Here is a 24,799-nt window from a genome sequence, read left to right as displayed (position 1 = left end):
TGGCAATTTCTCTGCCAACCTAATCTATCCCACAGAGCTGTTGGGAGGTGAGAAGATTAATAGGGTAGGGAAATAACATTTTTGCTCCCTTGAATTCCTCAGAGGAAAGGGTAAAAATATAATAAATACTTTACAGTGGGCCCTCCACATTCGTAGCTTTGACTTTTGCGGATTTGATTATTCACAGCTTTGATTAATATGTTCTCTCTAGGAATCTCTAGGTCCTCCAGCATGTCTATAGTTAACTGTTGCCAGAAGTCATGCTGGAGGACCTAGAGATTATTAGAGAGAAGACTTCTCTAGGTATCTGCAGCTCCTCCAGTGCAATTCTATGGTCACTCTCTGGCACCAATATTAGCTATTCCTAATATTCTCTCATGTTAACAAAAAATATTGTTGTTTATTAATTTGCGGTTTGTCACTTTCACAGGATTCTTCGGCACTTAACCCTAGTGAATGTGGAGGGCCCACTGTATATATTAATACTAAGTGGCTCAAAACAAAATAAGGAAAACAAAACAGACTGCTCTTTCTTCCAGACCTATTTGTTTTTGCTCAGCCTCTCTCATGTGCATCACTATTTGCCACTCTTTCCTTCTTGTTATGTGTGTATAGCAATACATTGCTGTGCTTATGACATTTCTACTCACACAGGCTGAGGAACTTGTCTATGATCACTGGCTGTACTAGCTGATGGGAGCTGGAGTCAATGGCCTTTGGAGGACCCCAGGCCTCTAACACTGCCTTCAAATGTATTCCACAATGGTATGCTGCCTACATTGGCTACAGATATAGTTTCTTCTGCTGAGGTCTTGCTTCTGTAATACAAAGTATTTTAAGCTTTTCAACAATATCACAAGATAGGTCCAAATCCTCTCTCTATTGCCTCTGATTTAAACACTGAACGTTTTTGGATTAGTTTCAGGATTCATAGTTAATATATCAAGGACCAAAATGTTATCTAAGAACTTGAAAAAAGAACATATACTTTATATGTATGCATGTTGTTTTATACAGTATTGTGTTTAGATGTATTGACGTGCATTTTGTAGTTTTGTATGTTGTGATTTAATATATATTATTATTATTATTAACCTTTATTTATAAAGCGCTGTAAGTTTACACAGCGCTGTACATAAATGTTTTAGTCAGATATATATAAAGGTCCAAATCATAAGCCTTTCTGCTTTCTTATTCCTTCTACTTTAACATGTAATATATTTTGGAACAGAACCACCAGTTTCAGTAGCAGAATACCACTCAGCATCAAATGCTTAGAACAGACAATGAAAGAGCTTTTCTGGCGCAACTGCTGGAGCGCTGACAAAATGGCCTTTAAGTCCAATCCAGTAAGACAATTATTTTACTTTTAAGCAAACAAGTCAGGGGGAAAAATTCAACTCTGTCTGGAAGGGCTAAGGAGAATCCAAGACATTCTGCCTTTCAGAGTACTGTATATCATGAACTAAACAAACTGCAACAAATGGGAACAGAATGCACTCCTAACAATGATGCAGACACATTACTCAACAGTAATGTTCCATTTCTTGACTGACGCAGCTGAGGTACATTTGCAGGATAAATATTTTGTTTTTGCATTTAGAGAGGAGGGGGAGACCACAAACAAAGCAGTTTGATTAGTTGAAATAACACCAATTGTGCTTCTGTCCCAAATGCCACTAGCCAAGACGACTGCTGGCTTCCCTCTGAAAAAAGATAAACCACTCCAGAAGATCCACAGGCTCAAGGGCCCTTTTCCAAGGTGAGGCGACACCTCTGATGCAGCCAAACCAATGACCTTCAGCTGGAGCCAAGACAGAGGCAAGAGGCTATGGAAAAATAAAAAGATCAGGAAGCTGCTTTGCCTGTATGTGATAAAAAGGGAGCACTGCAGAAGTAGCAAGCCTTGCTTGCCAATGGGCGAGGCGGGATCTGGGCTATCATGGAGGAAAATAAGGCTCCTAACTCATCAGAGCAAGCCCTGGGAAACTCAGCTTTCATAGAATCATAAAGTTAGAAGAGACTACAAGGGCCATTTAGCAAACCTCCTGCCATGCAGGAACTCACAATGAAAGCATCCTTGACAGTTGGCCATCCAGCCTCTGTTTAAAAACCTCCAAAGGAGGAGACTCCACCACTCTCTGAGGGAATGTCTTCCACTGTCTAACAGCTCTTATTGTCAGGTAGTTCTTCCTAATGTTGAGGTAGAATCTCTTTTCCTGTAGTTTGAATACATTGCTCCGGGTCCTAATCTCTGGAGCAGCAGAAAACAAGCTTGCTCCGCTGTCCTCAGTGTAACACCCCTTCGAATACTTAAACAGGACTATCATATCACCTCTTAACCGCTTCTTCTCCAGGATAAACACTGCGAACTCCCTCAGTCTTTCCTCATAGGGCATGGTTTCCAGACCATTCACCATTTTAGTCGCCCTCCTTTGGACATGCTCTAGCTTCTCAACATTTGGATTGTGGTGCCCAAAACTGGACACAGTATTCCAGGTGAAGCCTGACCAAAGCAGAATACAGTGGCACTATGACTCCCCTTGATTTACTGGTAGAAAAGAATGAGATTGCAGCCCTTTGGTGTTCAAAGGAGAAAACAGAACATGGAAAAGTTGCACTTGTTATTATGGATACAGATCCCGGGAGTTATAATCCAAAAAAAGCAATTTTTCTAAACTTAAAGAACACTTGCCAATTTACCTTTTTGTTTTTATAAAAGATACTGAATATGAGGAAGGAGCAAAGAAGGGAAGAGGTTTAATGGTGTAAGAATTATTTTTAAGTGGCCCTGTCGAATGAGACACGGTGCTCTCTCTTTTAAAAATGCTTCTGAGATGAGTAATGAAAGAAGGTCATACCCAACCAATGTAGTGAGTCTTCAACAGCAAGTAAGCAGAGCAGAGTTTGGAAACATTAATTCCTTGGATTATAACTCCCAGAATACCTCCACCAGTGTGACTCCTGGCCATGCTGGCTGGGGGAATCTGGGAGATGTAAGGCAAATAGCATCTTTTCAAGTTCAAAATTAGGAGGTTCCTCTTACTATAGAGCCTAACAAACTGAGATGTGAAGGGCATTTGTTCCATGAACTAACTGAGGACCTGTTCATTAAGGTCACCCTCAGCCTCATCTCTTGTCATCTGAATTTTTTGCTGTTGTGTGCCTTCAAGTCTTTTCCAACTTAAGGTGACCCCAAGATGACCACCTCCCAAGGTTTTCTTGGTGAGATTTGTTCTGAGGCTAAGAGAATATGAGTTGGCCAACATCACCCATCCATGGCCAAGCAAGGATTTCAACTGAGATCTCCTGAATCCAGCATTTAAACCACAATACCATGCTGGTGCTCCCATCTGTATTATGGGGACTGTATCAAATGAGTGTATCAATGACTGTATCAAATAGATGTAGTGACACATAGAGCTAATACTCCATTGGGAAAGGTTCTCAGATTGGGAAAGGTTCTCCATTGGGAAAGGTTCAGACATAATGGGAAATTCTTGAGGCTTTCACATCAAACGTTGATTCTTGAGAGCCAGAAATCCCCCACTGATGGGAGAGTATTCCTGGGAATAATAGGCCTGTTACAGACTGCCAAAATAAAGCTGCTTTGGGTCTCTTTGGAGGTATGCTATTTAAATGATGCATAGGTCCTAAGAGTCCGGCGGTCGTGCCAAAGCCACACTCCATTCCTAAGCACTGGAGTGCAGCTTTGGTGCAGCTTCCAGATTCTTAGGATGCATGCATCATTTAAACAGCATACCTCCAAAGAGACCCCAAGCAGCTTTATTTTGGCAGTCTGTAACAGGCCTCTGTTTCATCCTGGAATATTTCATCAGATACCTTAAATATAAATATTATACATAACAAGCAAATTATGGTTTTAAAAAAGCTAGATTCATAACTAATGTACACAAAAATTAAATATCCGTACAGTAATTCAAAATGCCCACACCACTGTGGCCAAGGCTCAAACAGAGTGGAATGACATGTAAGCAAACCCAGGAAGGAAGATGACTAAGTGACTGCTCTAATGATATACAACACCTGTTTGACAAGGAAATTAAGGCAGGGAAGTAAATGCCATAGTTTATGTATTGGGTGAAGACTTTCTGTTGTCTGTCCTTACTCTTCCTTGATTCCAGCAGGGCTCAGTGTAAGTCCTCCTTTCCCACCATTTTAATGTTATGTGCCAGCGTGGATCACATTGGATTGATTTTAAAAAATCATTTTTAAATATATATATTTATATTGTTTTACCTGTATTTTTATTTAAAGTGACCCAATAAGTACTAAACGTCTTCTTGCATCTAATTTTAGGGCAAGCTAAAACTATATTTCACCACCATGAATTACTGGCTGGTATATTACTCAACCACTTCGTGTTACTAAAAAACATGAGAACTTTTGTTATTGTTACAGCAAATGAATAAAAAGTGACTGAAATTGGAAGAGAAAACTGAGGCCTGATCTAGACAGCCAAAATAAAGCTGCTTCGAGTCACTTTGGAGATATGATGTTTCAATGATACATGCGTCGTAAGAGTCCAGAAGCTGCATCAAAGCCACGCTCCAGTCCTAAGGATTTATCCCAGGTATAATAGACTTTAATGTTATTAATTTAATTGTATTTTGATTAAATTAACTGCATTTAGTTAAGGTAAGGGGATGAATTTTTAGTTGTATATTTGCTAATGTCATTGTTTATGTCATTGTTTATGCATTTTTGTAAACCGCTTTGCTCTGTTGGAAAAGCGGTATATAAATAAAGTGTCTCATAAAACTACAACTCCCAAAATTCCCTAGCATGGTGTTATGGCAATTAAAGTGGTGTCAAACTGCATTAATTCTGCCGTGCAGATGCAGCCGTAGAAGCAGAAAGTTTCCTTTTTGTTTTGTTTGTAATGTTTAAATTAAAAAATATATAAGATTAGTTTGGCAGGATTTTTTTTCTTGACAAACCCAAATAAATATATTTGCATTGGACCAGAAGTTTGGAAAGTTAGGTTTTAAAAGTTTTTTTAATTACTAATTGTTGTATTTTTAGAAAGCAACTAATTGTTATTACTTGTAATTTTTTGCATGACTCGCTGCATAGTCTGCTGCTTTTCTGTGGCTTACGTTTGCTTAAGAATAAATAAGAAAATGGTAAACGCTTTAAAATCCTGTTAAAAGGCCTTTTTAGCTTGGGTCCAAAACACACTGCAGAAATAATCCAGTTTGAGACCACTTTAACTGTGCTGGCTCTGTGCTAGGGAATCCTGGGAACTGTAGTTTATTGTGGTACCAGAGCTCTCTGATAGAGATGGCTACAGTTCCGAGAATTCTCTAGCATTAAGCCAGGGCAGTTTAAATGGATGGTTTCTGCAGTGTGTTTGGGACCAAAATGGTGTCAAACTGGATTAAATGCCTTGGCTCAGTGCTAGGGAATCCTGGGAACTGTAGTTTATTGTGGTACCAGAGCTCTCTGACAGAGATGGCTAAATGTTTCAGAAACTATAGTTCCTAGAACTACGTAGCATTGAGCCAGGGCAGTAGTTTATTTCTGCAGTGTGTTTTAGACCTTAGTTACTAGAACCCAATGGTTGGTTTAATGAATAATTGTTTCTAATTGTTTCTTTAAATGGCATACACAGTTATGTCATTCATGGCTGTTGTTTTACTTTTGAAATGTGACTGCAATATGCATTTGTTACCACGCTTTAAAGTGTCACACGTCATTGTGTTTAGCAACAGAGAGGCAAAGGCGGCCCTTCTGCAGAGCCGCCAAGGCCTCTGCGGCCTCAGTAAAGTCACAAAAGAGGTTTACCTGGATCCGCAAAGACAGCGCGGGAGTGGCAGGCGAGGAGCATCATGATGATGAAGTTGAATGCCACCGCATGGAAGGGGCACCAGAGACTGTGGCAAATGGAAGAAGTGAGATCATTAGCATCTATCAAGCTTTCCAGGGATCCCCTCCCCAATGTTTCTCCAGGGGGAAATAGTGAAACCTGAGGGCTCATTCTATCCCCATGCCTTTACCATAACCGTCCTTAAAAGTCGCTATCTGGTTGAAAATAGCCTGACAGTCAAACGAGGATCATCTTATCAATACAAGTAAAGCTTTGAGCTTCTTCTTGGAAGTACAAGAGGCTGTTAGCTGAATTATGGTGGGAATCTCAACATCCTTTTTGAACTGCAGTGTTCAGAACTGGACACAGTCTTCCAGATTCCAGATGGTGTCCTAACAAAAGTGTTCAGGATTACAGCTTGAACTAGTCAAGGCATAGCAACTATAAGAGCTGGGGGCCAGGTAGGCACAAATGGCACTCTCAGATCTTGTTGGGGAAAAATGTATCACACAAATTTGCTCCATCCAGTTCTGGAGCCACAATTCAAACAGGATGTTGGGCAAATGGAGCGTGTCCAGAGGAGGGTGACTAAAATGGTGAAGGGTCTGGAAACCTTGCCCTATGAGGAACGCCTTAGGGAGCTGGGGATGTTTAGTCTGGAGAAAAGAAGGTTAAGAGGTGATATGATCGCCCTGTTTAAATATTTGAAGGGATGTCATATTGAGGAGGGAGCAAGCTTCTTTTCTGCTGCTCCAGAGAACAGCACCTGGAACAATGGATGCAAGCTGCAGGAAAAGAGATTCCACCTGAACATTAGGAGGATCTTCCTGACAGTTAAGGGCTGTTCAACAGTGGAATTGGCTCCCTTGGAAAGTGATAGAGCCTCCTTCTTTGGAGGTCTTTAAACAGAGGTGGATGACCATCTGTCAATGGGGATGCTTTGATGGAGAGTTCCTGCATGGCAGAATAGGGTTGGGCTGGATGGCCCTTGCGGTCTCTTCCAATTCTATGGTTCTCTGATTCCATGAACAGCCCTTACTCTCAGGAAGTTCCTCCTAATGTTGAGCTGGAATCTCTTTTCTTGAATCCATTGTTCTCTGGAGCAGCAGAAAACAAGTTTGCTCCCTCAATACAATATACTATGGCATGCCTGTTCTTGTCCAGTGCATCCTGGGTTATTCGGGGTTTGCAATGCTTTCCTTTTGACTGAATGACTCTGGAACTACAATTCCCAGGGTGCCCTAGCGCTGAGCCAGGGCGTGGCCCCTGAGCATGTGCAGAGTGCCTGCCTGCCTACCTTCCCCGGAAGCCCGGCTGGAGGAGGACGTGCTGCAGGATGACATAGTCGGCGTAGCCCACGCTCAAGTAGGTCAGGAGAAGGCAGAGCAGCCCGCAAGGGTCCCACCGGCACCGGCTCCAGCGAGACCCCGACGCACCACCAGCAGCAGCAGCAGCAGCCACCGCCGCGCCCATGGCAACCTCCGCAGCCGGCCCCGCCCCCTCGCCCCACGCCAGCCAATCGCAGCCCACGCACGCCGACGCGCTTCCGCGGTCGCCTGTTGCTATGGCGACGAGGCCTGCAGTCTCCCCCTCAAACCTTCCCTCGCGTGAAGGGAGAGCGTACGCTTCCGGGATCGCCGGTTGCTATGGCGACGAGGCCTACAGAGTCCCTTCAAGCCTTCCCTCGCGTTAAGGGCCAAAAAAGTCAAAATGCACAAGCAGTGGTAATCTGTAGAGTACACCTGTCGCTCCATGTTCCCTAGGGTTAGGGGCACAGGACCCCAGCCCCCGTTGAATAGGGAAAGACCGCAAATGATAACAAAAAGCACCATGTTTTTACCTTTCTATATTTCTCCTATATTAATATGTTAAGGTATTAGTATACATATAGTTACATATATTATATGTAGAATCATAGAATACTGTACAATCCTAGAGTTGGAAGAGACCCCAAGGAGGGCCATCCAGTCCAACCCCATTCTGCCATGCAGGAACTCTCAATCAAAGCATCTCTGACAGATGGCCATCCAGCCTCTGTTTAAAGACCTCCAAGGAAGGAGACTCCACCAAAATTTTGGAGGGAGTGGGTTCCGCTGTCAGACACCCCTTACTGTCTGGAAGTTCCTCCTAATGTTGAGGTGGAATCTCTTTTCCTGGAGCTTGCATCCATTGCTCCTGTTCTCTGGAGCAGCAGAAAACAAGCTTGCTCCATCCTTAGTATGACACCCCTACAAATATTTAAACAGGGCTCTCATATCACCTCTTAACCATCTCTTCTCCAGGCTAAACATCCCCAGCTCCATAAGTCGTTCCTTGTAGGGTTTCATGGTTTCCAGACCTTTCACCATTTTAGTCGCCCTCCTTTAGAAATGCTCCAGTTTCTCCACATCCTTTTTGAATTGTTGTGCCCAGAACTGGACACAATATTCCAGGTGGGGCCTGACCAGAGCAGAACAGAGTGGCACTATTACTTCCCTTGATCTAGACACTATACTTCTATTGATGCAGCCTAGAATCACATTGGCCTTGTTAGCTGCCGCATCATACTGTTGACTCATGTTCAACTTGTGGTCTACTTGGACTCCTAGATCCCTTTCACACGTATAAGTCTCTCATTCAGCCAGGTGTCCACCATGATCCTATATCTGTGCTTTTTATTTTTCCACCCTAAATGCAGTACCTTACATTTCTCCCTGTTGAAGTTCATTTTGTTAGCTGTGGCCCAGCTTTCTAGTCTATTCAGGTCATTTTGAATCTCAATCCTGTCCTCTGGAGTATTAGCTATTCCTCCTAATTTGGTGTCATCTGCAAATTTGATAAGTATACCCCCAATTCTGTCATCCAAATTATTGATAAAGATGTTGAATGGCCCTGGGCCCAGGTCAGATCCCTGTGGGACCCCACTGGTCACTTCTCTCCAGGATGAAAAGGAGCCATTGTTGAGCACCCTTTGGCTTCGGCCGGACCGGTCAACCAATTACAAATCCATGCAACAGTTGCCTTGTCTAGCCCTCATTTTACAAGCTTGTTTGCAAGAATGTCATGGGAAACCTTGTCAAAGGCCTTACTGAAATCAAGATATACTATATCCACAGCATTCCCTTCATCTACCAAGCTGGTAATTCTATTTAAAAAGAGATCAGATTAGCAATAGACGTTTAATGAATGAATATTATAATTAAAAAAAACCTCACACAAGGAAGGCTGCAGTAACTGAACCAACTGAATGTAACTGTCCTGTGTTGCCAATTTCTGGGGATTACCCCAGAATCTGGGGAATTTTTTTAATTTCCTTCCAGGGATTTTGAGTAAATAATAATAATAAATATTGGGGGATTCTTGGGATTTTGGTAAAACATTCCAGGGAATATCTTCAAGGCTTGTTGGCAACACTGCATGACTCAGAGTCAGAATCATCACAGGCCTGGAATCATCACAGAAAGAACAAATTCACAGAAAATCACAGAAATCAGAGAAAAATCAGTTTTGAATCTGATATCCCACAATCACCGTAACAGTTTTTCAGTGGTCTCTAAAAAAAGCCACAGACTTTTCCAGTGGTTCCCAAATTCTGCCCTTCCAGGGCTGTTGGACTTCAGCTCCCAGAATCCCAGGCCATTAGCTAAGAAGGCTGAGGCTTCTGGGAGTTGAAGTCCAAAAAAACCTGGAAGGCCAAAGTTTGGGAACCACTGAATCAAAGCCTCCTTCCTTACTCTTCCGCGCCCTCTAGAGGCGGCCTGAAGAATTGCAACGCCAAAGCCGCGCCCACGTCATGCTACGTCACTGGCTGGTCTCCCCCTCTACTAGTCCCTCTAGTCCCCGCCCCCTTTGTCTCCCCTTCCCAAGATGGCGGCGGTGGGGCTCTTGCTTCTGAGTTGGAGCTGAGAAGAGGAAGAGGAGGGAGACCCTTCAAGGCTGCAGGTACCTGGGAGGCCTCCTGAGAAGGAGGATGGGGCTTAGAGTGGTCAGTGGGCTATGGGGGCAACATGGGGGTCCTTAGTATCTCTGTGGCTGCATCCACACTGGGGGAATAACCCGGTTTGGCACCTTTTCTGGCTCAAGGCTATGGAATTCTGGGAGTTGGAGTTTGTTGTGCCATGGCTCTATGCTAAGGGAGTCCTGGGAAGTGTCCTTGGCTGTGGCACCAGAGCAAAGCCCAGATTCCCTAGCCATGGCAAGTGGGATAAGGCTGTAGTCTCCCAGAATGCCACAGCACAGAGCCATGGCTCCATACTGAGACCCAGAGTTTGGTAGACACCCAAAGTCCCAGAATTTTGAAGTCCCAGACATGGAGCTGTGATGGTTAAAAAAATGTGCCAAGCTAGAATTCCCAACATTCTACTATGGAGCCGTGGCAGTTAAAGTGGCATCAAACACCAGTTCCCAGAATTCCATACTATTGAGCCGTGGCGGTTAAAGTGGGCCAAACTGCAATTCCTAGGCTTCCATAGCCAGGGCAAGTTGGGAGTGGTATCACCCAGATTTCCCTACCATTGGCACGTTAAAGTGGATCAAGCGGTAGTTCCCAGGATTCCATAGCATGGAGGAGCCATGACATGTTAATGCGGCATCCAGTTACAATTCCCAGTGTTAGATAGCATGGAGCCATGGCAGTTTAAATTTGCCCAACTGCAATTCCTAGAATTCTGTAGCACTGAGCCATGACAGTTAAAGTGATATCCAACTACAATTCCCAGAATTCCATAGTAGTGAAGGTGCCCTGGTGGCGCAGTGGTTAAATGCTGTTCCTGCAGCCACAAGGCTGTGAGTTCGATCCCAGAGGGCTCCAAGGTTGAGTCAAGTTTCCATCCTTTCGTAGGTCAGTAAAATGAATAACCTCTAAGAGCAGTGGTCCCTGAACTGTGCTCTTTAAGGGAATTTTGGACTTCAACTCCCAGAATCCCAGGCTATTGGCCAACATGGCTGAGGCTTCTGGGAGCTGAAGTCCAAAGTCTCTTATTAAAGGGCACAATTTGGGGACCACTAGCTTAGAGAGTGCTTAGTTGACTATGAAGCAATATAGAAATGTAAATGATATTGCTATTGAGCCATGGCAAGTTAAAGTGGTATCAAACTACTGTTCCCCAGAATCCCATACTATTGGAACATGGAAAGTTAAAGTGGACCAAGCTACCATTCCCAAAATTCAAGAGCATGGAGCCATGACAAGGTAATGCAGTATTAAATCCCACTTCCCAGAATCGGGTGGTATGTATGGAGCAGTGGCATTTGAAATTTACCGAACAGCCGTACCTAGAATTGTATTAACACTAGAATTCTTTAGTCTTCAATGCACTCCGCAAAGCAGAGAGATCTTGTAACATCTCTGAGACTAAGGTGCAACAAGATCTCTCTCTACATGCTGATACCACAGACTGACACGGCTATAGCTTTGAATAGTCCGCAAAGGGTTTCCAAACCTTTTCTGGGCTTCATTTAAAAAACAACACCTTTTCTGAAAACATTGGGAGCTGGGTGTGCACTGAAAACTGTACATCCAGATATTTGCAATCTCTAGCCCTGTGTGTAAATATTTAAATAGTGTCTCTAGGAGGTGAGGAATGCAGCCTCCAGCACACACACAACTATGTGTGAGAGAATCCAGTTGATTTAGAGAAATGTCATAGGGCCAAAAACTCAAAGGGCCGAACCCAAAAGGTGCTTAGCAATGGCTCCTTTTCATCCTGGAGAGAAGTGACCAGTGGGGTCCCACAAGGCTCTGTCCTAGGACCAATGCTATTCAGCATCTTGATCAATGACTTAGATGAAGGAATAGATCAAGGGCATGCTTATCAAATTTGCAGATGACACCAAATTAGGACGAGTAGCTAATCCCCCAGAGGACAGGATCAGAATTCAAAATGCCCTTGACAGATTAGAGGGCTGGGCTAAAGCTAACAAGATGAATTTCAACAGGGAGAAATGTAAGGGATGGGACTTAGGCAGAAATAATGAAATGCACAGGTCTAGGATACCTGTAAAAGGGATCTAGGAGTCTTAGTAAACCACAGGCTAAACATGAGTCAACAGTGTGATGCAGCAGCTAAAAAAGCCAGTGTGATCCTTGGTTGCATTAAGTTCTGGGCACCACAATTCAAAAAGGATGTTGAGAAGCTGGAGTGTGTCCAGAGGAGGGCAACTAAAATGGTGAAAGGTATGGAAACCATGCCCTATGAAGGAGAGACTTAAGGAGCTGGGTATGTTTCTCCTGGAGAAGAGGAGGTTGAGAGGGGATATGATAGCCCTGTTTAAGTATCTGAAGGAATGTCATATCAGATTGGGAACAGGTTTGTTTTCCATGGGTCTGGAGACTCAGGTCTAAAACACACTGCAGAAATCATCCAGTTTGAGACCGCTTTAACTGCCCTGGCTCAGTGCTAGGGAATCCTGGGAATTGTAGTTTATTGTAGCCCCAGAGTTCTCTGACAGAGAAGCCTAAATGTTCCCAGGATTTCCTAGCATTGAGTCAGGGCAGTTAAAGTGGTCTCTAACTGGATTATTTCTGCAGTGTGTTTTGAACCAAGGACAAGGAGCAATGGAGTCAAACTACAGGGGGCATATATGTGTGTGTGTGTGCGCGCACGCATGCACGCACGCATACACACCATCAGATGGATATGGATCTTTATTTACTCACTTGCACAATTGTGTGTCTGATAGTCATCCTCTCTCCTAATAGAAAACATGAGCTATCGATGAAGTCTGCTAAACTAGAAAACCCAGTCTTGTTAGCTCCTATGTATGTTGAGACCACAGATATGAGAAGCTATTTGGTAATGCTTGTTCCTAGCTGGTAAGAAGCTGCAAGGCCTGTCTGGAATGCTGTAGACAGGAATGTCTTGTGTTTGCTGCTACCTGGTTTTCAGTTTGCTTTTGTTAGGGCAGGGAGCAGGAGGTATGTTGCTGGGTTTCTCCCCAGCTGTGCTATACTTACAGATAAATTCCATACTGTCTTAATCTTTTTATGGACAGTTCTCGCTTTTGTGCCAGAAGTCCTGGGGCTCTATTGGCGGAAAGGGTATAAAAGGTAGGCAGAGTGTGGCTCTGCAATTGCCAGGCTGCAACTCCCAGAAGCTTTAGCCTCATCACTAATGCAGCCTGGTGTTGGGAGTTGCATCTGGAGGTCTGCATTTTGCCCACTTCTCACCTCTGCAGCCTTCCCCAAACTGTCCCTTTGATTCTTTGGCAAATGACATTAGTCGCTCCTGCTATTCAGGCTGAGACTGTTGGCATTTCTTGGGCAAAGCATCTGGAGAGATCTTTTTCGGGTAAGGCTGCTCTAAACAATTCTAAAGTAATCGACAGAGCCAGTGTGAATTGTATCTGTTACATTTTAGGAAGGGATCCTGGAGGTCATATAGTCCAACCTTCCTCTCAGTGCAGGCTTTGCAGCTCAGGATGCAGCGATAGCATGCACAACAGAGAGCTGTCTGACATTTGCTGAAGTATCTCCAGTGCAGGAGAACCTATTGTCTCTTAAAGTGAAAGAGCTCTTTATGTTTGCAGAGCAACTGAAAACCTGTTCCCTGTAGTTTCCATCCATTGCTTCTAGTCATGCTCTCTGGAGCAACAGAACAATTCCAATCCAACTTCTTCTTGGGCAGACTTTCAGATATTTGAAGACAGATACCTTTTCTCCCCATAATCTTCCTTGTCTAGCTTAAACATAACATTTAGCCATTCCTCATGGGACTTACTGTATATATTCATGTATATGACTAGAATTTTATGTTTCAGTTGTGTGGCAAGCAGAATATGATGGAAGAAGCCAGGGTTAAGAGAATGAGAACTCTGCAGTATAAGGCTAGTTGTATGTCTAGACCAGTGGTTCCCAAACTTTGGTCCTTCAGATGTTTTGGACTCCAGCTCCCAGAATTCCTGACAGTTGACCATATTTGCTGGGGTTTCTGGGAGCTGAAGTCCAGAACACCTGGAGGACCAAGGTTTGGCACTCACTGGTTGACCAGCTCCCTTCATGCTACAGTTGGTCAATCAGGTGTCTCAGAAAAGCCACAGACAAGCTTGGACATGTTATTTTTTCCACTATGATTCCCAGAATGCCATAGCTAACACAGCTGGGGGGTTTTGGAAGTAGCTGTGTGAAAAAGTAACTTTTCAAACTCTGGCTGACAAGCAGGGCCAGGAGTTACTAGCCTTCTCTCACTGTAGTTCTCCGCTGGTGTTCAAAAGGCCTGTTCTTCTATCTTTGCAGGTGCGATTCCTGTCCTTCCAGCATCCAGGAAGGAAATTTCACCGACCGCCAGCACCATGCTCCGAAGGATTCTGGATCGGCCTTGCATCTTGGCTCTCCTCATTGGCTTCCAGTTTGCCTTCATGGCTTACTTCTCTTTTGGCGGCTTTCGAAACCTGGCCTCCCTCTTTGGGCATGATGGCAACCCAACTTTCGACTACTCTCGTACCCACGATGTCTACACCAACCTCAGCCTCTTGCCTCAGAAGCCATGGCCTGGCAATAACCATATGCGATCCCTGCCATACTGCCCAGATCGGTCACCATACCTCAGTGAGTCTTGAATTCTGGAACTAGCGAAGGGATGACTGAGGTGCTGGGGCTGTTTTAGTCATGATGCTTAGTTTCAGAGACCAGGAACAAGAAGATAGTGAGTCAAGAGTTGTACAGTTGAAAGGCTCTGGAGGTCTCCTTCAGGAATAGCGTTTTAAAATCTGGGTTCTTGGGGTTACAGAGAAAAGTATTTCCCTTAAAGCTTTCCCAAGGTGTGTGTGTGTGTGTGTGAGAGAGAGATTAATCTAGTGCTCCAGATAAGGTGGATGTAGCAGATTTCCTGAATTTTTGTCTTGTGCTTGGATTGAAGAATATGTTTATGCACTGCACCAGTTGTCCCCAAACTTTTTTGGGCTACTGACCCCTTTCTTTTTGGGCAACAACCTTACTACCCCCAATGTTTATTTCCTGATATTAGGTGTACTGTTTGTGTAGCAGGCAGCTGGACAGCAGCAATTCCATAATCACAAAAAGTCAACATGGGTTTCAGAGAAACAAGTCATGCCAGACAAATCTGATCTCTTTCTTTGATAAAATTACCAGCTTGGTAGACGAAGGGAATGCTGTGGATATACTATATCTTGATTTCACTAAGGCCTTTGACAAGGTTTTCCATGACATTCTTGCAAACAAGCTTGTAAAATGTGGGCTAGACAAGGCAACTGTTACATGGATTTGTAATTGGTTGACCGGCCGAAGCCAAAGGGTGCTCAACAATGGCTCCTTTTCATCCTGGAGAGAAGTGACCAGTGGGGTCCCCACAGGGCTCTGTCCTGGGTCCAGTGTTATTCAACATCTTTATCAATCACTTGGAGAAAAAAATTGGGGGCATACTTATCAAATTTGCAGATGACACCAAATTAAGGGGAGTAGCTAATACTCCAGAGGACAGGATCAAAATTCAAAAGGACCTGAACAGACTAGAAAACTGGGCCACAGCTAACAAAATGAAATTCAACACGGAGAAATGTAAGATACTGCACTTAGGGCGGAAAAACGAAAAGCACAGATATAGGATGGAGGACACCTGGCTGAATGAAACTACGTGTGAAAGGGATCTTGGGTACCTTCCTGAGCAAAGTGGCCTAGATGTGAAGAAGAATGTCTGGGATCCTTTATTTGCTGATAGCGGGGTGGGATTGGTTGTCTGGCATCTTTTGATTCCCTCAGGGCCTGGAAAATCCTGAGTCGTGATGATAGCATTTTTGTTAAAATTACCTTTCAGATATTCCTCTAATTTTTAGCATCCCCAGTAGTTCTGGCAACTGGGAACTGATGCCCAAGCCAGTTTGAGCCCCATGTCTATGACAGTAAAGGGAAGAACCTGAACCCCAGATTTCTTTGGAGATGATGGTGATTTTCCTGGCTGCTGTTTAGTGTGGTGCTTCATTCTGCTATTGTGGTATTACAGAAAGCCCAGATGGACTTGGCACAAGGATGAGATAGCATTTGTTTCTAACAGCTTATTGCTGTCTTTTTGCATGTGTGGTGTCTTTCGGTTCCCCCTTTCCCCAAAAATCCTACTTAAAGCTTAAAATTGACTAAAGGGTCCCCTTGGCACTAGAAGACAAAAGTCAGCTCACTTTAATCTGTTGGTTGAGAAGTTATTAGCAGGACTCACAATTCCTCTCATGTCTTACTGGAACTAGAAATTTAGGTGAATTATTTGGGATTTTATAAGGTTATATCAGAAATGAAACAAGGGGCCAAAGTCCAGCCTTTTTGAACCCAGATGTGCAGAAGCAGCAGCACCTTTCCGATTCTGTTCTTGTTCTTTTTCTCTCACCCATCAATCCCAGTTGGCCCCTTGACTGTGAGCTTCAGGAACGTGCCAACACTGGAGCAGATTCAGGAGAAGAACCCAGCGGTGGCCCTAGGAGGCCGGTACTGCCCTGCCACCTGCGAGTCACACTCCCGGACAGCCATCATCATCCCACACCGCAACCGGGAGACGCACCTTCGCCACTTGCTGTACTACCTTCACCCTTTTCTTCAGCGCCAGCAGCTGCAATATGGAATCTATGTTGTACATCAGGTTTGTTTGTGGGTTTGCTTGTGGGTGGAGTGAGTGCTATGTGGTCCTAGGCAGCCTGGCTAATAGCTAAAGGAGGTTGATTGTGTGCTATCCTGCCCACACACCTCTGCTACCATGACACAGAGGGAGCAAACATTAAAAAAAGGAAATCCCACATATGGAAAAGATGAGAAATCTCTCTTTCACACTACAGTTATATCCCTTTAACTGCATGGCAACATCGTATGGGATCCTAGGATATGTAGTTTGTTGAAGAATTAGCACTGTCTGGCAGACAATTTGAAATACCACACGAAATGACAAATCGCAGGATTCCATAGGCCATAGGGTAGTGTGAGAGCGACCAACAATTATAGAATGGATGAATATTATTTGTATCATTTTATAAATTTGTGTAAGTCATCATCTCTCACTAGTGCTGACTGTGATGTTGGGAGCTTCAGTCCTGAAGCATCCAGAGTGCCATGTGTTCCCAACTTAAAAAGATACTGTGATGTTGCAAAAGCTGATTGCATCAATTAATGGCATCTGAAGCAGCTTTTGTTACACGGAAGCCCCTCTGCGCCAACTGTGTGTTGTCTTTTTGGTGGTGGCTTCTGGCCCACTCAACCCCCTGATCTTCTGCAGGCTGGGAATGCCACCTTCAACCGGGCCAAGCTCTTGAACGTGGGCGTGAAGGAGGCCTTAAAGGATGAAGAATGGAACTGCCTCTTCCTCCACGATGTAGACCTCATCCCAGAGAATGACTACAACATCTATGCCTGTGACCCCTGGAGCCCCAAGCATGTCTCTGTCGCCATGAACAAGTTTGGCTACAAGTGAGGGAACGGGATAGAAAGGGGGGTATGAGGCTTGGCTTCTCAGGTGGCACTGCTCTTGAGAGATGGCCGATGGGTTGGTTATGTGTTGACCAGTTGAGGGCTGTTGCAGGTTTGAGGGAGCACTGGGCAATGTTATTTCTGGTAAGGCCCCCTTAATGGGACCTAGTTATGGCAGTAGTGCTCTCGAGGTTGTTGGAACTGCTATTTTGATTTCCCATAATACCCTGGGGCACTGGTGACATTTAAAAAGAAGGCTCACACACACAACAATTGGGGAAGAGAAGCAGTCAGATTCATTCGGCCCTGGCAAACCCCTAGAATAGTTATTCCCAACCTGGGATCCAAAATGCGTATAATCTCTGGCCACTAGGCATGTTGCAGGTAATGGGAGTTGTAGTTAAAGTACAATACTTACATTGACCTGTGGATAAGTTGACTCAGGTATTTTGGGTCAATTTTTGGGCTAAATTGTTTAGACTTGTACGTGAGTGTATATAGTAATTGGTTACTGTGATCTTTTGGCACCTGGCTCAATAGCAGCCTGGTGCCAAAAGCACACAGTTCTAATGAAATTAATTCAAAGTTCTCAAATGCTTACATACCTGAATCCACTTCTGGTTAATCTGCCCACAAGCTTTTTTTCATTTCACTACTATAATTTAGTGCTGGGGCTGGTGGAGAACCATGTTGCTGCTGCTGTTGTTAAGTAATGGGTCAAAACCTCTTGCTGTCTGAGTTACCCAGAGATCTACTGATCTGCCTTCTGCCCAACCTTGGCCTAGATTACTCTGAGACTGTTGAAATGCTGGCAAAGAGAGGGAATGCCCTCCAGCAGCCAGAGTCCCTTTCATAATTATAGCAGTATGATTCTACTTTAAAGGCCATGGCTGCATCCTCTGCAATCCTAAGTATCTCCCCTCGAAACTTTAGATCCCAGGATTGCATAGTATGGTGCCATGACAGTTAAAGTGGCCTCAAAGAACTATAATTGTGTGGCGTGAGAGACCCAGGTTGATGGGTATAGAAGGAATCACTTTGCGTTGTCCTTTCTATGTAGAAAGATCTTGCAGCACTTTTGAGACTAATCAAACAAAACAAGTTGGCAGCATGAGCTTTCTTAGACTAAAGTCTACTTCCTGCGATGCATCTTATGTCTAGAAAGAAAGCTCATGCTGCCAACTTCTTTCGTTCGGTTAGTCTCAAAGGTACTACAAGATCTCTCTGCATACTGGATCTACAGACTAACGGCTTTATCTTTGAATTGTCTCAGAAGGAGACTTAGTCCAACCAGCAGTGGTTCTCCTAGCATTTCTTCCAGAGAGGATGGTGTTCATATGATTCTATGATTCATCCTGTGACTTAGACTTTTATCTCTTGGTAGGCAGCATGATTCCTGACAGGTTAACAACACTGACCTATCTGTCTCCAGCCTTCCCTATTCACAGTATTTTGGTGGTGTGTCGGCCCTCACTCCGGAGCAGTACCTGAAGATAAATGGCTTCCCCAATGAGTACTGGGGCTGGGGCGGTGAGGATGATGACATTGCTACCAGGTGAGTGCCCCCATTTGCCACCGCTTCCCTTCTTGGCCATACTTCTTTCATTCTGCCTTCCTTGTGCCTCTCTATCACAATCCATCTCCCTCCCAGTTGTTTAGAGTTTGCATTGTTGGTTGTCGTCTTTTGGCACCTTGAGTTCGGATCTCAATAGGATCTCGGGTGGTGATGGTAAGGAGTGGAGGGAGGATTGTAATTTTTTAGCCCTGCATTCCCTTTGCTAGAAGTCTTACTCAGCCACCTTGGGAGGCAGACAGTGCTCACATGCTTATAAATGCATCTTGTCAAGCCTAGGGACTGGAAACCTGCTTTCAAAAGCAGCACAGCTCAGATTTCTTTTAAGAGGATATTGTCTGAGCCAGAAAGCACCCTCTTTTTGTTGCTGCATTGTGTAGAATTGTGGCATAGATACGCCCATTTTTTTCCCAGTCTAAAAATGAGCCATGGATGAGAGTACCTTCAACAGGTACTTTATGGCATTTTTTTTAGCATCAGAGCCTTTTTCTCATCTCATTTTATTGTACTGGGATCCCTTGGAACACAGTTCCCACTCAGAAGCCCCAGCCTTATTCCATCCCTCTCTTCCTGATCTATGACTGGAGTGGTACCTTCCTTCTCATTGCCTTCATCATCATCTTTTTCTCTCTTTCTTTCTCCATTCCACCTTGTGCTCTCTCTTGGATCCTTGCATGCTCATTTCCCCTCCCACTAAAGGTGCGGGTTAGGCTGAAGCGTCCAGGTAAGATGGAACAACAAAGAACAGTAATTCCATTAGTTATTGCATAACCTTTCACAATTTTCCAGGGGGCTTGGACTGCAACTCCCATCAGCTCAAGGAGATACGTCCTGTCCAATGGTGAGGGCTCATGGGAACTGAAGTCTAAAATGTTTGGTGATCCCAGGTACATAAAGGCAGATATAGGCTGATGTCAGGGAAACAATGCTCCTTCATATGTTGCAGAAATGCAGTTCCCATCATCCCTGGCCATTGCTATAGTAGCTTGGCCAGATGGGAGTTGAAGTTCAACAACATGTGAAGGGCTACACCTTCCCTAGCCGTGGGGTAAACCTTGTCACCCGGTAACACTTCCTATGTTCCATTTATGTATTCATTAGTGAGGCTGTGACTGAGACAGTTACTAAAAATTGGGAAGAAACTACCATACCTATATAGTATGGAGTTATATGTTCAATAGAATGGCAGGTTGATTTGTTTCCCTCTATAGTTTTCCAAAGGGCAGGCAGTGTTCCCAGCTTGGCATCCTCCAGATGTGTTGGACCACAGCTCCCATCATTCCCAGCAAGCTGGCTGGGGATGATGTGCATTGTCCAAAACATCTGGAAGGTATGAATTCAGGGGTTTCTCTATATCATTATTGTTGTTGGTGATGAGAGTGGGAACAGTGTGGCCTTTCACTGTTTCTGGAAAAGCCAAAGAAACATAGGCCCCATACAGACAGGCCAAAATAAATCTGCTTTGAGTCACTTTGGAGATATGCTGTTTAAATGATGCATGCGTACTAAGAGTCTGGAAGTTGCACCAAAGCTGTGCTCCAGTCCTTAGGCCTGGATCATGGCTTTGGAGTGGCTTCCTGACTCTTAGTATGCATGCATCATTTAAACAGCATACCTCCAAAGTGACCCGAAGCAGATTTATTTTGGCCTGTCTGTATGGGGCCATAGTGAACAAAATATGAAGCAAGTGAGGTTTGTTTGTTTTGTAGTTCTGATAGGCTGCATCCTCCCTGCAAAAATAATCCAGTTTGACACCACTTTAACTGCCATGGCTCAGTGCTTTGGAATTCAGTTGCCATGGCAGTTAAAATGGTGTCAAACTGAATTGTTTCTGCAGTGTGGATGCTGCCAGAGATTTGCTCAAGAAACAGTTTTCTCCTCCTCACCCCTCAGTTGTGCCCATTTAAGGAATTCGGCAAAGATTGCACATCCATTGCCATGGCAACTGTTCCTTCTTTCTCAGCAGGGAAATCAGTTCAATTCTTGCATTTTGCCTTGGCTCAAGCTCTGTAAAGATCTGAGTAGATGGAAAGGGAAGACACTAGGTTTGTGGAGAAGTCAGATTCAAGCTTGGGTTCAGAGAGTTTGTTCATGTTTCTGGCCTTAGCTGCTTCTTCAAATGCCACTGGGTTGAAAAAGAGAAAGAGCTCAGTGCCCATTGCCATGATAGGTTGGTAGTCTCTGATTTTGTAGCAGGGCAAGGCCAGTTCTTTATACCAAAAAAACATGGCTAGAGTAGGCAGGGGCCCAAGGCAAGGGCATCCCTGCAACAACCTGATGCTCCTGACTTGCATTTTTGCTTTCCCCAGAGTACGTCTGGCTGGCATGAAGATATCCCGGCCTTCGGTTTCCATTGGACACTACAAGATGGTGAAGCATAAGGGAGACAGAGGCAATGAGGAGAACCCACACAGGTATTGTAGAATCCTAGAGTTGGAAGAGACCTCAAGTGCCATCTCATACTCCATTCTGCCATGCAGGAATACATAATCGAAGCACTCCCAACATATGGCCTTCCAGTCTCTATTAAAAAACCTTCAAAGGAGACTCCACCACACTCCAAGGGAGGGTCTTCCACTGTTGAACAGCTCTTACTGTCAAGAAGTTCCTCCTAATGTTGAGGTGGAATCTCTTTCTTGTAGCTTGCATCCATTGTTTCGTGTTCTAGTCTCTGGAGCAGCAGAAAACAAGCTTGCTCCACCCTCAGTACGACAGTCTTTAAATATTTAAACAGGGCTATTTAAACATATAACCTCTTAACTTTCTCTTCTCCAGGCTAAAGGAGTTGCAAAAATTCAAAGATATAGATCTAAATAACCAATCCAGTCCCCACCCCAGATATTTTGGCTAGCAACTCTCAGAATTCTTGACCAGGTTGGGCTGATGGGAGAAGAAGTCCAAAACATCTGAAAGACACTAGGATGGTGGAGAAGGCACTTGTGATGGCCAGTGCAATGCTGTCTGGATTACAAGATGATCTTTCAGATTTTCTAAGACAGGAATGGGATGTTTTTGGTTAGCTGCATCCCTCATCCTTAGCCATTGCTTACGAGTGAAGGAGGTTGCAATCCAGCACTTTCTGGATGGTCATGTTTTTAAAAGAGTAGCTTGTAGCTATGGTTCTCTTGCTGTTTTCATTTTTTTGTGCGGCAGTCATTTTTCTTTGATGCTGTTGGTTCCTTGCATACAAGTGACAGCAGCTTTAGGCTATATAGGGTGGAGGTCTTTATTCTCTTTTTTCAGCTGTCTATCTCTCCCTCTCCTTTGTAGGTTTGATCTGCTGATCAGGACACACCGGGCCTGGACTCAGGATGGTATGAATTCCCTCACATACAAACTCCTGTCGAAGGAACTGCTCCCCCTTTACACCAACATCACAGCTGACATTGGCACCAACCCTCGAGTGACCAAGGGTGGGAAGGGTGCCTTGCCCAGCCTCAGAGGGAGGAACTACGGCGGCAGCAACCATGAGTTCCGGCAGGAAATGTTACGCAAGACTCCCTTTGTCAAGCTATCCCAGGCAATGGGTTGGGGCGACGTGCCCTTTGGGACCATCCAGGCGCTGCTGGATCCAGGAAAGAAGGAGCATCTCGCGCCAAATGCGGAGAAAATCCAAACAAGCCTTGCAATAGGGAAAGAGGAGACTGGAGCCCCCAGTGTTGGAACATCAGTCCAGGCTGCAGCCAGCATGGAGGTTCCAAAGCCCACAGCGGAAGGTGGGAAAGAGAAACGGCTCCACAGTGCTGGGTGGGCAAGCTTGGGCTCTTCCCGAAATTTGGCTGAGGGCACTGCCTCGGGCACAACACACTGGGAGGCAATCAGCAATCATACTGGCTGAGAAGGTAGAGACTAAAGAGGGTAGGTCCAAGCACTCTGTAGCAACCGCCCAGCTGCCGTGTCTAGAACCAATTGTAGGAGTTGCACTACTGCTGTGGCCTGGAGGCCTTTACACGCCCTCTCCTTGTGTGTGGTGGGCAGGTTGTGTTTAAGGGCCAGGTTTGCCAAATCTGGCCAACGAAGAGATCCCAAGTGCAGGAGGATGCAACACCTGTGAAACTCTGAGGGAATGTGCTCCCTGTTTTGTTCCCTTGCTGGTGGTCTCCATCTCCTTCATGCAGATGGGAAATCTTGGTCACTGCTCAGAGGTCCGGTGTCCTGCACAGGAATAACCCCTCACAACTTGAATCAGGGTCATATCCCACTAACTGGTATTGGCGGGAATCTCTATATACACTTTTCAAATGGTGATGAAGTTGACTTGAAGTTCACGTGCTGCTGAGTGGAAGAGTGGCTTGAGTTAGATAAATGCCAGTTGCCTTTGGGTAAAGTAGGGGGGACTTCTCCACCTCTACATGAAGGCAGGTCCCACACAATCAAAGGTGGGTAGCTCCTGCAAAGGCCTTGACCTCTTGCAGCCCCAAACTGCAACCTGTCCCCTGCTTCCTCTTGGCTAGTTTAGAAGAGGAGAGAGGTTCTAGACTTGCCCCTGCAGATGCCAAATGTCTTCCGCATGAAGCCTTTCCAAGAGGACCTGAAAAGATTGCCTGGTTTAGCCAGGCTTCAGACTGACCCCTCTTGTTTCTTTTCTAAAATAAGTCTTGGGCCTTAGTTGGGCCCCTGCCACCAACGAGTTGAGAGTAGGCCTGGTTCTTTACTTCATCTCTCTGCTCACACCCAAATTTTTGCAACTGAGTCACACCCAAGATAAGAAATTTTGCACAGAGAAGGTCCCTCAGTTAATTTGATGTCTGTGGAAGAGGGCAAGTCCAAGCTGTTTTCTCAGGCCTACACGATCCAGCCAGTGAGCAACAAACCTAGTGCAATCCAAGTAGTGATTTAGCCAGGTGCACTGGACTCTTATCGGCTGTGCCACTGTCCAATGCCCCTGGCTTCCAGAACTCAATGTGGTTTGAGACTGGAACTTTGTTTTTCTTTTAGAGCCCAGCAAGAAATACTTGCCAAGATTAGCTCTGTTGTGATTCATTTGGGGCATACCTGTGTGTACTTTTTAGCTCTGGAGCAATAAGCTACCCACCTTTGGAAGTTGATCACATAAATGCTGTAAGCGCAGTTCCACACCTGCCACCAAATACTCCAGGGACCGCAACCACACTTCTGGCTGGGAAAGGCCTCCATGGAGCTACTGAATGGTTGGGTTCTTTAGATTCCCATCACTACCACTCCAAAAATGCTGGAAAGTAGAGGCTGTAAACATGGCAGGAATAGATGTAGCTCTATGCTGTTCAATGCCTACCTGCCTTTCAGGACCGCTCTTCTCCCCGTTCCCATTTTTCTTGGGGCTGGCCCCAGCCTGCCCTCCTCTTCACCTCATATGTGCGTCTCACAATCTTTCATTTTCTGACAACGGTGCGTAGCTATTTATTCTATTTATGGAGTTATCTCTCGCTGTAACTGCTGCTGTTCCCTTCCCCCCATTTTTGATAATTGATTTTTTAAAATAATAATAAAAAATATTGTCCATGAATTAAAAAGTAAGTCGTTGTTTTTGGTCACTGTCTTTGCCTCTGGGTACTGCGCTCTTTTCTGAGGCCACAAAGAAAACCGACAAACGTAGTAGCTCTTCTATGTCAGTGTGTTCTAGTGGTTTAGGTTTTGGCCTATGGATCCAGATGGGTTCACTTCCCAGCTCAGCCATGAAACTTACTGTATGACCTGCGGCAACTCACACCCTCTCAGCCTCAGGGAAAGGCAGTGGCAAACCTCTGAACAAGAAAATCCCATGATAGGGTCGCCTTAGGGTTACACAATAACAAAGCAGCTCTTCCAGCAGAGAAAGGAAAGCTTGGGTTCTCCAAGTGTTTTTGACTGCCACTCCCATAGGTCCTTACCCTTGGCCAAGCTGACTAGAGCTTCTGGAAGTGTAAATCTCAAAACAGCCGAGGGATTAAAAGTTCTTCACAGCTTCATGAGAGTATAAGTGGATGCCACCTACCCAACCCACATTGTGGTGGATTTTTAATAGACTAATAATACACCAATGAATTTCATTAATAAGAAA

At 44.7% G+C, this 24,799-nt stretch overlaps 2 protein-coding genes and 1 long non-coding RNA gene across 4 annotated transcripts in view; 2 read left to right on the top strand and 1 right to left on the bottom strand.

Moving 5' to 3' along the window:
* LOC121916156 overlaps positions 1-4,491 on the top strand; it is a 9,142-nt gene extending 4,651 nt beyond the window's left edge. The window contains exons 2-3 of the long non-coding RNA XR_006100806.1: positions 655-765; positions 4,423-4,491. This is a non-coding gene — a long non-coding RNA (uncharacterized LOC121916156). The remainder of the gene's footprint in view (positions 1-654; positions 766-4,422) is intronic.
* LOC121916155 (palmitoyltransferase ZDHHC3-like) overlaps positions 1-7,326 on the bottom strand; it is an 18,114-nt gene extending 10,788 nt beyond the window's left edge. Inside the window, exons 1-2 of the mRNA XM_042440969.1 lie at positions 7,128-7,326; positions 5,809-5,897 (exon numbers count right to left, since the gene is read on the bottom strand). Coding sequence (XP_042296903.1) covers positions 5,809-5,897; positions 7,128-7,303 — 265 coding nt within the window. The 5' untranslated portion in view covers positions 7,304-7,326. The remainder of the gene's footprint in view (positions 1-5,808; positions 5,898-7,127) is intronic.
* Positions 7,327-9,656: 2,330 nt separating this feature from the next.
* On the top strand, positions 9,657-24,265 carry B4GALT3 (beta-1,4-galactosyltransferase 3). Of its 2 annotated transcripts, XM_042440297.1 has the most exons (8): positions 9,663-9,751; positions 10,919-11,000; positions 14,043-14,354; positions 16,154-16,389; positions 17,017-17,207; positions 18,640-18,762; positions 21,090-21,194; positions 22,051-24,265. In XM_042440297.1, exons 3-8 carry the CDS (start codon positions 14,099-14,101, stop codon positions 22,616-22,618), a joined length of 1,479 nt encoding a protein of 492 aa, XP_042296231.1. In that variant the 5' UTR covers positions 9,663-9,751; positions 10,919-11,000; positions 14,043-14,098; the 3' UTR covers positions 22,619-24,265. The 2 variants fall into 2 exon arrangements, with proteins under 2 accessions (XP_042296232.1, XP_042296231.1); XM_042440298.1 differs by lacking the exon at positions 10,919-11,000 and having other exon boundaries at positions 9,657-9,751.
* Positions 24,266-24,799: the final 534 nt, after the last annotated feature.

This window comes from Sceloporus undulatus, chromosome 9 (genome assembly GCF_019175285.1).
Source record: "Sceloporus undulatus isolate JIND9_A2432 ecotype Alabama chromosome 9, SceUnd_v1.1, whole genome shotgun sequence".
Classification (NCBI taxonomy): Eukaryota; Metazoa; Chordata; class Lepidosauria; order Squamata; family Phrynosomatidae; genus Sceloporus; species Sceloporus undulatus.
Note: the sequence above shows the minus strand (reverse complement) of the source record. Positions and strands in the feature narration are given on the sequence as shown.